Below are 13648 nucleotides of genomic sequence, written 5' to 3' on the forward strand. Positions count from 1 at the left end.
ACCCATCCTCCTAACCTCTCAACCCTCACCTGAAATCCTAACCCTAACCCCAAATCCCTAAACCTGATCGCGACCCCAACCCCAACACTAACACTAACCTTGGACACCAACCCCAACCCCAACCCTAACCCAGAGCCTGCTCCGGCAGAAGGTCCAGGACTGGGTCCAGTTCCACCAGCCCTGCAGGGAGACCCTGTGCTTGCTTATTGGTGTGAGGAGAGGGAGCCCCATCTTGGAAGTTCAGTCGGAGACTGGGCCTGGCCAGGGTTTGGGGGGCAGTAACGGGGAGAGGGAGGAGAGCAGAAGTGGGGCCGAGGGGAGTGGGGCCGAGGGGAGTGGGGCCGACGGGTGTGGCCCCGCCCGGGGCAAGTGGTGGTTGTGGTTGAGTGTGGACCCGATTGGTGGTGGGGTGGGGGCATTGGGGATGGAGATCTGGAGGGATGGGCAGGGGGACGGGCAGGGGGGGCATCCCGCCCCCCCGCCCGGCCCCGCCCCCCGCCCAGCCCCACTGTCCAAGAGCTGTACAGCAGGAGACCCCGCCCCAGCGTCCGCGTAGCTGGCGGGAGGAGGAGGGGCGTGCGCACGCGCACGCGCAGACGCGCAGACGCGCAGACGCGCAGACGCCGGAATCCGCCCAGAGCGTGAAGCAGCTAGGCGAGAGCCGGGCGCTCCTGGACCAGCTCCCGGAGGAGGAACGCGGCATGGAGTTTGGGCCGCCGCTTGCTGTCGCTTCTGCTGCCGTCGCCGAGCAGGTAAGGGGGCGCTGGTGGGGGCGCGCAGGTCGAGGAGCCGGCCGGTGAGGCCTGGGCTGTGCAGCTGGGGAGGCGCACAGGGAGGGAAGGGTGCGTGGGTGAGGTCCCGGCCGCGCGTCCCGTTAGGGCCCTGAGGCGGGTCCGGGTTCGCCGCCCTGGTTCGTAGTGTACCCCGCCTCCCCACATTAGTAGCCCCTGAACGCCGCGTCTTCGTTGCCTCTTATACCCGGGGGTGGAAAAGCAGGTGCAGCTCCGGGAGGTGAGAGGGCTCTGGACGGCCAGGGAGCACCTCCGACTGGCCCTCAGGCGGGTGCGTTGCTGTCGCGGGTCCCGGCGGTGGCCGCGGTGGGATGGGGGCTTCCCCGTGGGAGCCCCTGGATGTGTTCGCTATTCCTCCGCGGCCTGGACTGGGAAGGCCTCTGCTTCCCCATGTTCGCAGGGTGCACGTCTGGTGGTCAGCCTGTCCCTGGGAGGCAGACGCTTGCTGTCTGGGTGCGGGGGCGGTGGCGGTGGCGTCGGCGGTGGCATCATCATCAGCGGAAGCGGGGAGAGGGGGCTGCCGCTCGGGAGCCAGTCATTTGCTCCCATCTGCCCCGTGGCCTGACCAGGGGGTGGTCTCTGCCGCTCCAGGTTCACCGCACCCACGTCTTTAGGTCGATGTGCTCCCAGGAGGCTGGCATGGTGCGGTCAGGGGGCAGGGGCAGCGGTGGCGGGAGTGGGGCTGCCCTGTGCAAGCCCTTATGTGTACTCCCATCTCCCCAGTGGCCTGGCTTGGGGGCGGCCTCTGCCGCCCCAGGTTTGCAGGCCTGACACGTGTAGGTCAGCCTCCTTCCTGGAAGCCTGCGCGGTTCGGTCAGGGAGCGGGGAAGACGGCAGAGGTGGCAGCTGAGGCGGCGGGAGAAGGGGGGCTGCCCTGTGCCAGCCTGTGGGTTTGCTCCCGTCTCCCCCGCGGCCTGGCCCGGGGGCGGCCTCTGCTGCCCCAGGTTCGCAGGAGGCTTGTCCTCAGTCAGCCTGCTCCTGAGAGGCGGGCAGCGGTGCAGTGAGTGTGCTGGATAGGGGCAGCGACAGCGGGAAATGGGAGGGAATCCCTGCTCTAGCAGGGGCAGCCCAGGTCTGCCCACTCGCCACCGCAGCCGTGGCCCGGCCCGCGCCCCGCGGATCGCACCCCGCCGATTGCACCCCGCCTGCCTGTCAGGAGCAGACTGACAGGGAGAAGCGCCTTCCAGGAAGCCAGGGCAGCAAGGCTGCCCCCAGGCCAGGCCATGGGATAGATGGGAGCAAGGCTCTCCCAGGGCAGCCCCCCTCCCCCACGGCGTCTGTGGCTGCCTGCTGTCCTTCCCGGGGCTCGGCTGCACCCTCCCCTCTGGCAGCGCCATCGACCATCCAAAGCCCACTGGCGAGCGAGCGAGCAGTGTGCAGCCCGGGACCACCCTGACCCGTCCCCTCAGACAGAGGCCCTGGGCACAGCGGGGCAGGGCACCCTGGGGGGAAGTAGAACTGCCTCCAGCCCTGCCCGCCTGCACTCTGCCCTGGATCCCTGTCTGGTGGCTGTCACCATGGTGATGGGAGTCTGGAGCGCCCCACCCCCGCGGGGTGAGGGGTGAGGGAAGGTTCAGCTGAGGTAGCCAGTGCACTCTGGGTATGGGGGGATCGCGCGGTGAAGGGGGACAGGCTGAGGAGTGAGGGGGCCAGCCTTGGTGAGGGCCCCTTGGAGTTGAAGTACCAGGTGAGGGGTGGGGCGTAATCCCGGGATAAGGGGGGAAGGGTCCATCTCTGGATGGTGGGGGGACGTGGGGTGAGGCATGAGGAGTCATGCTTAGGGGTCTGTAGCTTAGGACCTAGTGGGGCCGAGTCTGGGATAGGTACTTAAATGTGAGGAGAAGGAGCCTTGTCTTGGGGGTCAGGTAGGGGACCGGGCATGGCCTGGCGGGGAGGTTAGTGTGGGGGGATGGGAGGGAGAGGAGGCAGTGACTGGGTGGCGGGCGGCGAGCAGGGGGAGTGGGGCTGGGGTGTGTGGCCTGCACCTGGTCGGTGGCGGGGTGGGGACCCGGCCGGCCCACGCCTTGGGGTGGGCCCGCTGCCCGGCCGCCCCGCAGCCTGGCCCCAGTCGCAGCGACCCTAGTGCAGGAGCCCAAGGCGAGGGTCCGCGCTGCAGGCGGGAGGGGGAGGAGGAGAGGCGCGGACGCGGGAGCGCGCCCAGAGCGCGCGGACGCTGGGCGGGAGCCGGGTGCTCCTGGACCAGCTCCCGGAGGAGGAACGCGGCCTGGGGTCTGGGCCGCCGCTTGCTGTTGCTTCTGCTGCCGTCGCCGAGCAGGTAAGGGGGCGCTGGTGGGGGCGCGCAGGTCGGGGAGCCGGCCGGTGAGGCCTGGGCTGTGCAGCTGGGGAGGCGCACAGGGAGGGAAGGGTGCGTGGGTGAGGTCCCGGCCGCGCGTCCCGTTAGGGCCCTGAGGCGGGTCCGGGTTCGCCGCCCTGGTTCGTAGTGTACCCCGCCTCCCCACATTAGTAGCCCCTGAACGCCGCGTCTTCGTTGCCTCTTATACCCGGGGGTGGAAAAGCAGGTGCAGCTCCGGGAGGTGAGAGGGCTCTGGACGGCCAGGGAGCACCTCCGACTGGCCCTCAGGCGGGTGCGTTGCTGTCGCGGGTCCCGGCGGTGGCCGCGGTGGGATGGGGGCTTCCCCGTGGGAGCCCCTGGATGTGTTCGCTATTCCTCCGCGGCCTGGACTGGGAAGGCCTCTGCTTCCCCATGTTCGCAGGGTGCACGTCTGGTGGTCAGCCTGTCCCTGGGAGGCAGACGCTTGCTGTCTGGGAGCGGTGGCGTGGGCGGTGGCATCATCATCAGCGGAATTGGGGTGGAGGGGGGTCTGTCCCTGGGACCCTGTGGATTTGCTCCCATCTCCCCCACGGCCTGAGGGCGGCCTCTGCTGCCCCAGGTTCGCGAGTCGCTGGTGACAGGTCAGTCTGCTCCTGGGAGGCGAGCGCGGTGCGGTCAGTGTGCGGGGGCCGCGGCAGCGACAGCGGGAAATGGGAGCTAATCCCCGCGCTCGCACGGGGCAGCCCCAATACCGCCATCGCTTCAGTAGCCCTCTGATGGCAAGGCGCCCGCCTTCCAGGAGCAGGCTGACCTGTAACCTGAGTCCCGAGAACCTGAGTCAGCAGAGCCTGAGCCCAGGGCGGGCCGCGGGGTAGTTTGAAGCAAATCCACAGGCTCGCAGGGGCAGACCCCTAACCCGCCATAGCCACCGCTGCCTCTGACCACACCGCGCCCCCCTTCAGGGAGCAGGCTGACCTGGGGATGTGCCTGGGGCAGCAGAGACCGCCCCCAGGCCACGCCACAGGGGAGATGGGGGCAAATCGACCAGCTCACCAGGGGAAGCGCCGTTCTCCTCGCCGCTGCCCCGGGTTCTCGGGACACTGGTTTCTAGGACAGTGGGCTCCCAGGAAGCAGGAGCGGTGCAAGTTAGGGGGCGGCGGCCGGGAGGGGGGCTGCCCCCCCCCCGAGCAGGTGGACTGGCTCCCATCTCCCTCGGGCCTGTCCTGGGGGCGGCCTGCGCTGCTCCAGGTTCGCAGGACGCATGTCTTCACGTCAGTCTGCTCCTGGGAGTAGGGCGCAGTGTGGTCAGGGGGCAGCGTCAGCAGTGGGCAGACTTAGGAGGACTGGGCTCTAGCCTAGGATAACTAACTCTCCTCTCTTCTCTTGCTTCCTCAGTTGGTGGCTGTAGCGGCTTTTCCATTAGAGGTTATTGAACCAGATACTGAACATAGGTTTCTGTGCTACACAAAAGAAAAACTTTTTAAGTCTATTTTTATGTATAGTGACTAACATTTGTAAATCTCAAACTTCCACATTTATCCTTTCCCACTCCCTTTCCCTGGTAACCGTAAGATTGTTTACTAAGTCTGCAAGTCTGCTTCTGTTTTGTAGGTGAGTTCATAGTGTCTTTTTTTTTAGATGGCACACAGGACTGATACCATATGGTATTTTTTCTTTCTGTTCCTAGCTCACTTCACTTAGAATGATGATCTCTAGGTCAAACCATGTTGCTGCAAATGGCATAATTTTGTCCTTTTTATGGCAGAGTAGTATTCCATCGTATAAATACACCACGTCTTTATCCAGTCGTCTGTTGCTGAAAATTCAGTTAGGTTGCTTCCATGTCTTGGCTATTGTATGTAGTTGTGCTATGAATACTGGGGTGCATGTATCTTTTGTATTTGAATTCCCTCTGGATGTATACCCAGAAATGGAATTGCTGAATCATAGGGTAAGTCTATTTTTAGTTCTTTGAGGAATTTTCATACTGTTCCATAATGGCTACACCAAACTACATACCCACCAGCAGTGTAAGAGGGTTCCCTTTTCTCCACACCCTCTCCAGCATTTATCATTTATGAACTTTGGAGTGGTGGACATTCTGACTGATGTGAGGAGATAGCTCATTGTAGTTTTGATTTGTTTGCATTTCTGTTTGATAATTAGCGATATTGAACATTTTTTCATGTGCCTATTGGTCATTTGTATGTCTTCATTGGAGAAATGCTTGTTTAGATCTTCTGCCCATTTTTGGATTGGGTTCTTGGTTTTTTGTTATCAAGCTTTATGAGCTGATTATATAATCTGGAAATTAAGCATTTGACAGTTGAATCATTTACAAATATTTCCTCCCCTTCTGTAGTTTGTCATTTTGTTTTGCTTATGGTTTCCTTTGCTGTGCAAATGCTTGTAAATAAGCTCAGTTAGGTCCTATTTGTTTGTTTATTTGTACTTTTATTTCTATTGCTTTAGTAGACTGCCCTAGGGGAACCTTGCTAAGATCTATGTCCCATAATGTTTTGCCTTTGTTTTCTTCTAAGAGGTTTATAGTGTCTTGTCTACATATTCAAGTCTTTAAGCCATTTTGAATTTATTTTTGTGTATGGGATGAGGGAGTAGTCTAACTTCACTGATTTACATGCAGCTGTCCAGTTTTCCCTACACCATTTGCTGAAGAGACTGTCTTTACTCCATTGTATATTCTTGCCTCCTCCTTCAAAGATTAAATGACCAAAAGTTTGTGGGTTTACTTCTGGGCTCTCTATTCTGTTCCATTGATCCCGTATGTCTGTTTTTGTATCAGTACATGCTGTTTTGATTGTAGCTCTGTAGTGTTGTTTGAAGTCTGGGAGGGTTATTCCTCCAGCTTCATTCTTTTTCTTCAGTAATACTTTGGTAATTCCGGGTCTTTTGTGATTCCATATAAATTTTGGGACGATTTGTTCTAATTCTGTGAAAAATGTCCTGGGTAATTTGATAGAGATCGCATTAAATCTGTAGATTGCTTTGGGTGATATGGCCGTTTTAACCATATTAATTCTTCCAATGCAAAAACATGGGGTATCTTTCCATTTCTTTGGGTCTTCTTTAATTTCCTTTGTGTTTCCTTAGCATATGTCTTTCATTTGCTGGGTCAGGTTTATTCCTAAGTATTTTGTTTTTTTGGATGCAGCTTTAAAAGGAATTATTCCTTTCGTGTAAGAAATGTCACTGGTTTCTGTATGTTGATGTTGTATCCTGCTACCTTGCTGAATTGTTTTATTAGCTCTAGTCGTGTTTGTTTGGAGCCTTTAGGGCTGTCTATATATAGTATCATGTCATGCACATATAATGACAGTTTTACCTTTCCTCTTCCAATTTAGATCCCTTTTATTTCTTTCTGTTGTCTAATTGCTCTGGCTAGGACTTCCAATACTATATTGAATATAAGTGGTGAGAGTGGGCATCTTTGTCTTGTTCCAGATTTTAGTGGAAAGGTTTTCAGCTTTTCTTGGTAGAGTATTATGCTGGCTGTGGGTTTATTATAAATAGCTTTTATTATGTTGAGGTATGTTTCCTGTACACCCACTTTGGTAAGACCATGGGCTCAGTGCATTCATGGGGCTGGGATAACAGTAGCAGAGGTAACGGTGGCAGTGGGAGGAGAGGGGCTGCCCCTCAGGAGCCAGTCATTTGCTCCCATCTCCCCTGTGGCCGGGGCTGGGAGCGGCCTCTGCTGCGCCAGGTTCACTGTACCCTCGTCTTTAGGTCAGTCACCTTAGGAGGCTGGGATGGTGTGGTCAGGGGGCGCGGGTGGCAGGAGGGTGGCTTCTGCCTGCAAGCCCTTGGATTTAGTGCCATGTCCGCTGTGGCCTGGCCTGGGGGCAGCCTCTCCTGCCCCAGGTTTGCAGGACTCACATGTGTAGGTCAGCCTGCTCTCTGGAGGCCTGCCAGGTTTGGTCAGGGAGTGAGGAAGACGGCAGAGGTGGCAGCTTTGGTGGCAGGAAAAGGGGGCTGCCCTGTGCCTCCCTGTGGATTTGCTCCCATCTTCCCAGGGGCCTGGCCTGGTGGTGGCCTCTGCTGCCCCAGGTTCCCTGGAGGCTTGTCCTCAGGTCATGCTGCTCCTGAGAGGCGGGCACTGTGCATTCAGTGTTTGGGGACTGCAGCAGTGACAGCGAGAAATGGGAGCAAATACCTGCTCTAGCACGTGGCAGCCCCAATCCTGCTGTTGCCACTGCCGAGTCCCCTAGACCGCCCCCCCCGCCTGCCTCCCAGGAGCAGGCTGACAGGGAGAAATGCTTTGCAAGCTGAGGAACTGCAGCTGCCTCCAGCCCCGCCTGCCCGCGCCCTGAGCCTGGGACGGCTGACTGCGTGCCCGCACACGCTCAGGATCCTTGTCTGGTGGCTGTCGCCATGGTGATTGAAGCCTGGACTGCCCCGCCCGCACGGGGTGAGGGGTGAGGGGGTCAGCTCAGGTTAGGGGTGCACTCGGGGTGAGGGGGGAAAGGCTAAGGGGTGAAGGGCTGCTGGGAGTGAGGGGACCCCGCTGAGGGGTGGGCGGTCATCCCAGGGTGAGGGGTGAGGGGGATCATCTTGAGATGGTGGGGGGGGACCCTGGGTGGGGCATGAGGGGTCAGCTTGGTTTGCGGGGAGTGTGAGGGTGGGGACCTCAGTGTAAGGAGAAGGAGCTTTGTCTTGGGGGTCCAGGTTGGGTACCAGGCCTGGCCAGAGGTGGGGAGGCAGTGACTGGGTGGGGGTCTGTAAGCAGGGGGGTGGGGTTGGGGAGTGTGGCCTGGTCCAGGGCCTGTGGTGGTACTGGTTGAGTATCAGGACCCAGTCGGTGGCGGGGTGGAGGCGTTGGGGCTGGGGACCTGGAGGGGCGGGCCACAGGGTAGGCCCTCCCCAGCCCGCCCAGAGCAGTGGAAGCTGGGCGGGAGCCCGGTTCTCCTGGACCAGCTACCCAAGGAGGAACACGGCCTGGGGTCTGGGCTGCCGCTTTCTGTAGCCTCTTCTGCCTTCACCAGTCAGGTTAGGGGGCGCTGGTGGGGGCGCGCAGGCCTGGGAGCTGAGTGAGGCCTGGGCTGCACTGTTGGGGAGGTGCACAGGGAGGGGTGTGTGGGTGAGATCCAGGCCGCATGTCCTGTTAGGACCCTGAAGTGGGTCCGGTCCCCCGCCCTGGTTTGTGGTGCCCCACCCCCCACATTAGTAGTCTTTGCTGCCGCTTATACCTGGGTTTGGGAAAGGGGGTGCAACTCCTGGAGGTGGGAAGCAGCTGGACAGCCAGGCAGCACCTCCCACTGGCCCTAGGTCGTGGCCTTCCCGTGTAGGTGGACCAGCCTGGCAAGTGGAGGCCACCCCGGACATTCTGCTTCACAGTTGACCTGGGGCAGAATAAGGGGTGAGGCCTGGGCCTTTGGGAGCTGGTCGCCCTGCCACCGAGATCAAAAGCATTTGGCAAGTCTATTTTTAGTCTTTTGAGGAATCTCCCTACTGTTTCCCACAATGGCTGCACCAAACTGCATTCCCACCACCAGTGTAGGAGGGTTCCCTTTTCTCTGCAGCCTCTCCAGCATTTCTCCTTTGTGGACTTTTGAATGACAGCCTTTCTGACTGGTGTGAGGTGATATACTTCGTTGTAGTTTTGATTTGCATAATGATACTGAGGATTTTTTCATATGCCTAATGGTCATTTGTATGTCTTCACTGGAGAAAAGGTGTGTTGTATGAGCTGTTAATATATTCTGGAGATTAACCCCTTGTCAGTCTCATCTTTTGTGAATATTTTCTCCCATCTCGTAGGTTGTCCCTTTGTGTTGCTTATGGTTTCATTTCCTGTGCAAAACCTGATAAATTCAGTTAGACCCATTTGTTTGTGTATTTGTGCCTTCATGTCTGTTTGCTGGGATAGACTGCCCTAGGAGGACGTCGTTGACGTGTGTGTCCGATGTTTTGCCCATGTGTTCTTCTAAGCGGCGTGTAGTGTCTTGTCTTAGGTTTAAGTCCTTAAGCGAGTTTAAATTTATTTTTGTGTACTGTGTGAGGGAGTATCCCAGTTTCATTGATTTCCGTGCAGCTGTCCAGTTTCCCCTGCATCATTTGCTGAAGAGACTGTCTATCCTCCACTGTATGTTTTTCCTGCCTCCTTTGTTGAAGACTAATTGACCAGAAGTTTGTGGGTTTTCTCTCTCGACTCTATTCTGCTCCCTTGATCCGCATGTCTGTTTTTTTTTCCCCTCCTTTTCCAGTTTTATTACGTAGAGTCACTACAGTTCGACCGCACATACACGTTCTACTGCACATAGATGCGTATATACAGTTTACTGCTCTTTTTTTTAGTTTCCATAAATGTACTCCTTACCGTTTCTAAGAAGAGATTAGGTTTTTAAACTTACATAGTTATCAATGGAATAAAGCCAACTACAAAATAAGAATCAACAGAATGCGGTAGTACGACCATAAAGGACAGTCAGATGTGCTTACACACATTGAAGAAATCAAAATGAAAATTAGTGCATTTGCGGCCTTATTATTACTGTTACTATTTTTTGGATTCCTCGTATAAATGATGTCATATGGCATTTTTCTTTCTCTTTCTGGCCCACTTCACTTAGAATGACAATCTTCAGGTCCATGCATATTGCTGCAAGTGGCGTGATTTTATTCTTGTTTTGTGGCTGAGTGCTGTTCCATTGTATATACACGTACCACAGTTTCTTTATCTAGGGAACTGTTGATGGACATCTGGGTTGTTTCCGTGTCTTGGCTGTCGTAAAGAGTGCTGCTGTGAACACTGGGGTGCACGTGTCTCTTTGCATTTTCTGTTTCTCCGGATGTTCCCCGGAGTGGGATTGCTGGATCACATGGTAGGTTTATTTTCATGTTTTTGAGGAACCTCCATACTGTCCTCCATCGTGGCTGCACCAGTCTACCCTCCCACCCACACTGCTGGAGGGTTCCCTTTTCTCCACACCCTCTTCAGCATCTGTCACTTGTAGACGTCTCAGTGATGGCCATCCTGGCTGGTGTAAGGCGATATCGCATTGTGGTTTTGATCTGCATTTCTCTGACAATGAGCGATGCTGAGCATTTTTTTTCATGTGCCCTACTGGCCATTTGAATGTCTTCTGTGGAGAATGGTTTGTTTAGGTCTTCTGCCCATTTTTGGATTGGGTTGCTTGTTTCTTTGACATTAAGGTGGATGAGCTGTTTGTATGTTTTGGAAATTAGTCTCCTGTCAGTCACATCATTTGCAAAGGTTTTCTCCCATTCCGTAGGTTGTCTTTGCATTTTGTGGACAGTATCCGTAGTTGTGCAAAAAAGCCTTTGAGTTCAATTAGATCCCACTTGTTTATTTTTGGTTATATTTCCAATAGTCCAGGAGGTGGTTCAAAAATACATTGCATTAGTGTTATGTCCGTGAGTGTTGGGCCTGTGTTTTCCCCTAGGAGTTTTACAGTATCTGGTCTTCCATTGAGGTCTTTAATCCATTTGGGGTTTATTTTTGTACATTGTTGGAGAATGTTCTGATTTCAGTCTTTTACAGGTTGCTTCCCAGTTTTCCCAGCACCACTTATTGAAGAGACTGTCTTTCCTCCACTGTGTATTCTTGGCCTCCTTCGTCATGGGTTAATTGACTATACGTACGTGGGTTTATGTCCGGACTTTCTGTCCTGTTCCATTGATCCTGTGTGTCTGTTTCTGTACCAACGCCATGCTGTTTTGATTGTAGCTCCGTAGTACTGTCTGAAGCCTGGGAGGGTTATTCCTCCAGCTTCGTTCTTTTTCTTCAGGAATGCTTTGGTAATTCCGGGTCTTCTGTGATTCCGTATAAATTTTAGGATGGTTTGTTGTAGTTCGGTGAAAAAATGTCCTGGGTAATGTGATAGAGGTCGCATCAAATCTGTAGATCACTTTGGGCAGCGTGGCCATTTTGACATTATTAATTCTTGCAATGCAAGAACACGGGATGTCTTTCCATTTCTTTAAGTCCTCTTTCATTTCCTTAGTCAGGGTCTTCACACAGCGGTCTTTCACTTCCTGGGCCAGGTTAATTCCTGTGTTTTAATTTATGGATGCGGGCTTAAAAGGGACCATTACTTTTGTGTAAAGAAGTGCCAGTTATTTCTGTGTGTTGGTGCCGTCTCCTGCTACCTGGCTGAGTTGTTGATTAGCGCTCATTGTTTTTCTGTGGAGGCTTTAGGGTTTTTTATCTGTAGTTTTAGCATTATATAGCATCCGCATATAATGACAGTTTTACCTCTTCTCTTCCAATGTAGGTCCCTTTTCTTTCCTTCTGTTGTCTAATGCTATGGCTAGGACTTCCACTGCTTACTATGTTGAGTAGAAGTGGTGAGAGAGGCCATCCTTGTCTTGTTCCAGATTTTAGCGGAAAGGCTTTCAGCTTTTCACTGAAGAGTATCATGCTGGCTGTAGGTTTGTGATAAATAGCTTGTATTATGTTGAGATATGTTCTGTCTCTACCCACTTGGGGAAGACCGCGGGCTCAGTGTGGTCAGGGGGCTTGGGAGGAAGGTAGAAGTAGCAGTGGTGGGAGGAGGGGGGCTGCCCCTTGGGAGCCAGTCATTTGCTCCCATCTGCCCCGTGGCCTGACCTGGGGGGGTGGCCTCTGCCGCCCCAGGTTCACCGCACCCACGTCTTTAGGTCGATGTGCTCCCAGGAGGCTGGCATGGTGCGGTCAGGGGGCAGGGGCAGCGGTGGCGGGAGTGGGGCTGCCCTGTGCAAGCCCTTGTGTGTACTCCCATCTCCCCAGTGGCCTGGCTTGGGGGCGGCCTCTGCCGCCCCAGGTTTGCAGGCCTGACACGTGTAGGTCAGCCTCCTTCCTGGAAGCCTGCGCGGTTCGGTCAGGGAGCGGGGAAGACGGCAGAGGTGGCAGCTGAGGCGGCGGGAGAAGGGGGGCTGCCCTGTGCCAGCCTGTGGGTTTGCTCCCGTCTCCCCCGCGGCCTGGCCCGGGGGCGGCCTCTGCTGCCCCAGGTTCGCAGGAGGCTTGTCCTCAGTCAGCCTGCTCCTGAGAGGCGGGCAGCGGTGCAGTGAGTGTGCTGGATAGGGGCAGCGACAGCGGGAAATGGGAGGGAATCCCTGCTCTAGCAGGGGCAGCCCCAATCCTGCCCTCTCGACACAGCAGCCGCCTGCTGAGGTGATTGCACCCCGCCTGCCTGTCAGGAGCAGACTGACAGGGAAAAGCGCTTTCCAGGAAGCTGGGACAGCAAGGCTGCCCCCAGGCCAGGCCGTGGGATAGATGGGAGCAAGACTCTGCCAGGGCACCCCCCCCCACGGCGTCTGTGGCTGCCTGCTGTCCATCCCGGGGCTTGGCTGCACCCTCCCCTCTGGCAGCGCCATCGACCATCCAAAGCCCTATTGGCAAGCGAGCGAGCAGTGTGCAGCCCGGGACCACCCTGACCCGTCGCCTCAGATGGAGGCCCTGGGCACAGCGGGGCAGGGCACCCAGGCGGGAAGTGGAAGTGCCTCCAACCATGCCCGCCTGCACTCTGCCCTGGATCCCTGTCTGGTGGCTGTCACCATGGTGATGGGAGCCTGGACCGCCCCGCCCCCCCGCAAGGTGAGGCATGGTGAGGGGTGAGGGTTCAGCTGAGGTAGCCGTGCACTCTGGGTATGGGCGGATTGTGCGGTGAAGGGGGACAGGCTGAGGGATGAGGGGGCCAGCCTTGGCTAGGGCTCCTTGGAGTTGGAGTACCCTGCTGAGGGGTAGGGGGGTAACCCCGGGATGAGGGGGGAGGGGTCCATCTCTGGATGGTGGGGGGACGTGGGGTGAGGCATGAGGGGTCAGCTTGGTTTTTGAGGGCTGTAGCTTAGGACCTAGTGGGGCCGAGTCTGGGGGCAGGTACTTAAACGTGAGGAGAAGGAGCCTTGTCTTGGGGGTCAGGTAGGGCACTGGGCCTGGCGGGTGGGGGTGGGGGGTGTAGGGTGGAGAGGCAGTGACTGGGTGGCGGGCGGCGAGCAGGGGGAGTGGGGCTGGGGTGTGTGGCCTGGACCTGGTCGGTGGCTGGGTGGGGACCCGGCCGGCCCACGCCTTGGGGTGGGCCCGCTGCCCGGCCGCCCCGCAGCCCGGCCCCAGTCGCAGCGACCCTAGTGCAGGAGCCCCAAGCCGAGGGTCCTTGCTGCAGGCGGGAGGGGGAGGAGGAGGGGCGCGGACGCGGGAGCGCGCCCAGAGCGCGCGGACGCTGGGCGGGAGCCGGGTGCTCCTGGACCAGCTCCCGGAGGAGGAACGCGGCCTGGGGTCTGGGCCGCTGCTTGCTGTGGCTTCTGCTGCCATCGCCGAGCAGGTAAGGGGGCGCTGGTGGGCGCGCGCGGGTCGAGGAGTCGGTGGGAGAGGCCTGGGCTGTGCAGCTGGGGAGGCGCACAGGGAGGGAGGGGTGCGGAGGTGAGATCCCGGCCGCGCGGCCCGTCAGGACCATGAGGCGGGTCCCGGGCCCGCCGCCCTGGTTGCGGTGCCCCCTCCCTGCCACCTTAGTATTCCCTGAACCCCGCGTCTTCGCCGCCGCTCGTATGCGGGTTTGGGGAAGTGGGAGCAGCTCCAGGAGCTGGGAGGGCGCCGGGCTGGCCCTCAGGCCGTGGCCTTCCCGCAGTA

General features: G+C 57.3%; 1 protein-coding gene across 1 annotated transcript in view; it reads left to right on the forward strand.

Annotated features, from left to right (window-relative positions):
• Positions 1 to 12298: 12298 nt before the first annotated feature.
• LOC141578982 (uncharacterized) overlaps positions 12299 to 13648 on the forward strand; it is an 81164-nt gene continuing 79814 nt past the window's right edge. The window contains exon 1 of the mRNA XM_074373081.1: positions 12299 to 12619. Coding sequence (XP_074229182.1) covers positions 12299 to 12619 — 321 coding nt within the window. The remainder of the gene's footprint in view (positions 12620 to 13648) is intronic.

The sequence above is a fragment of the Camelus bactrianus genome, chromosome 1 (genome assembly GCF_048773025.1).
Source record: "Camelus bactrianus isolate YW-2024 breed Bactrian camel chromosome 1, ASM4877302v1, whole genome shotgun sequence".
In the NCBI taxonomy this organism is placed as follows: Eukaryota; Metazoa; Chordata; class Mammalia; order Artiodactyla; family Camelidae; genus Camelus; species Camelus bactrianus.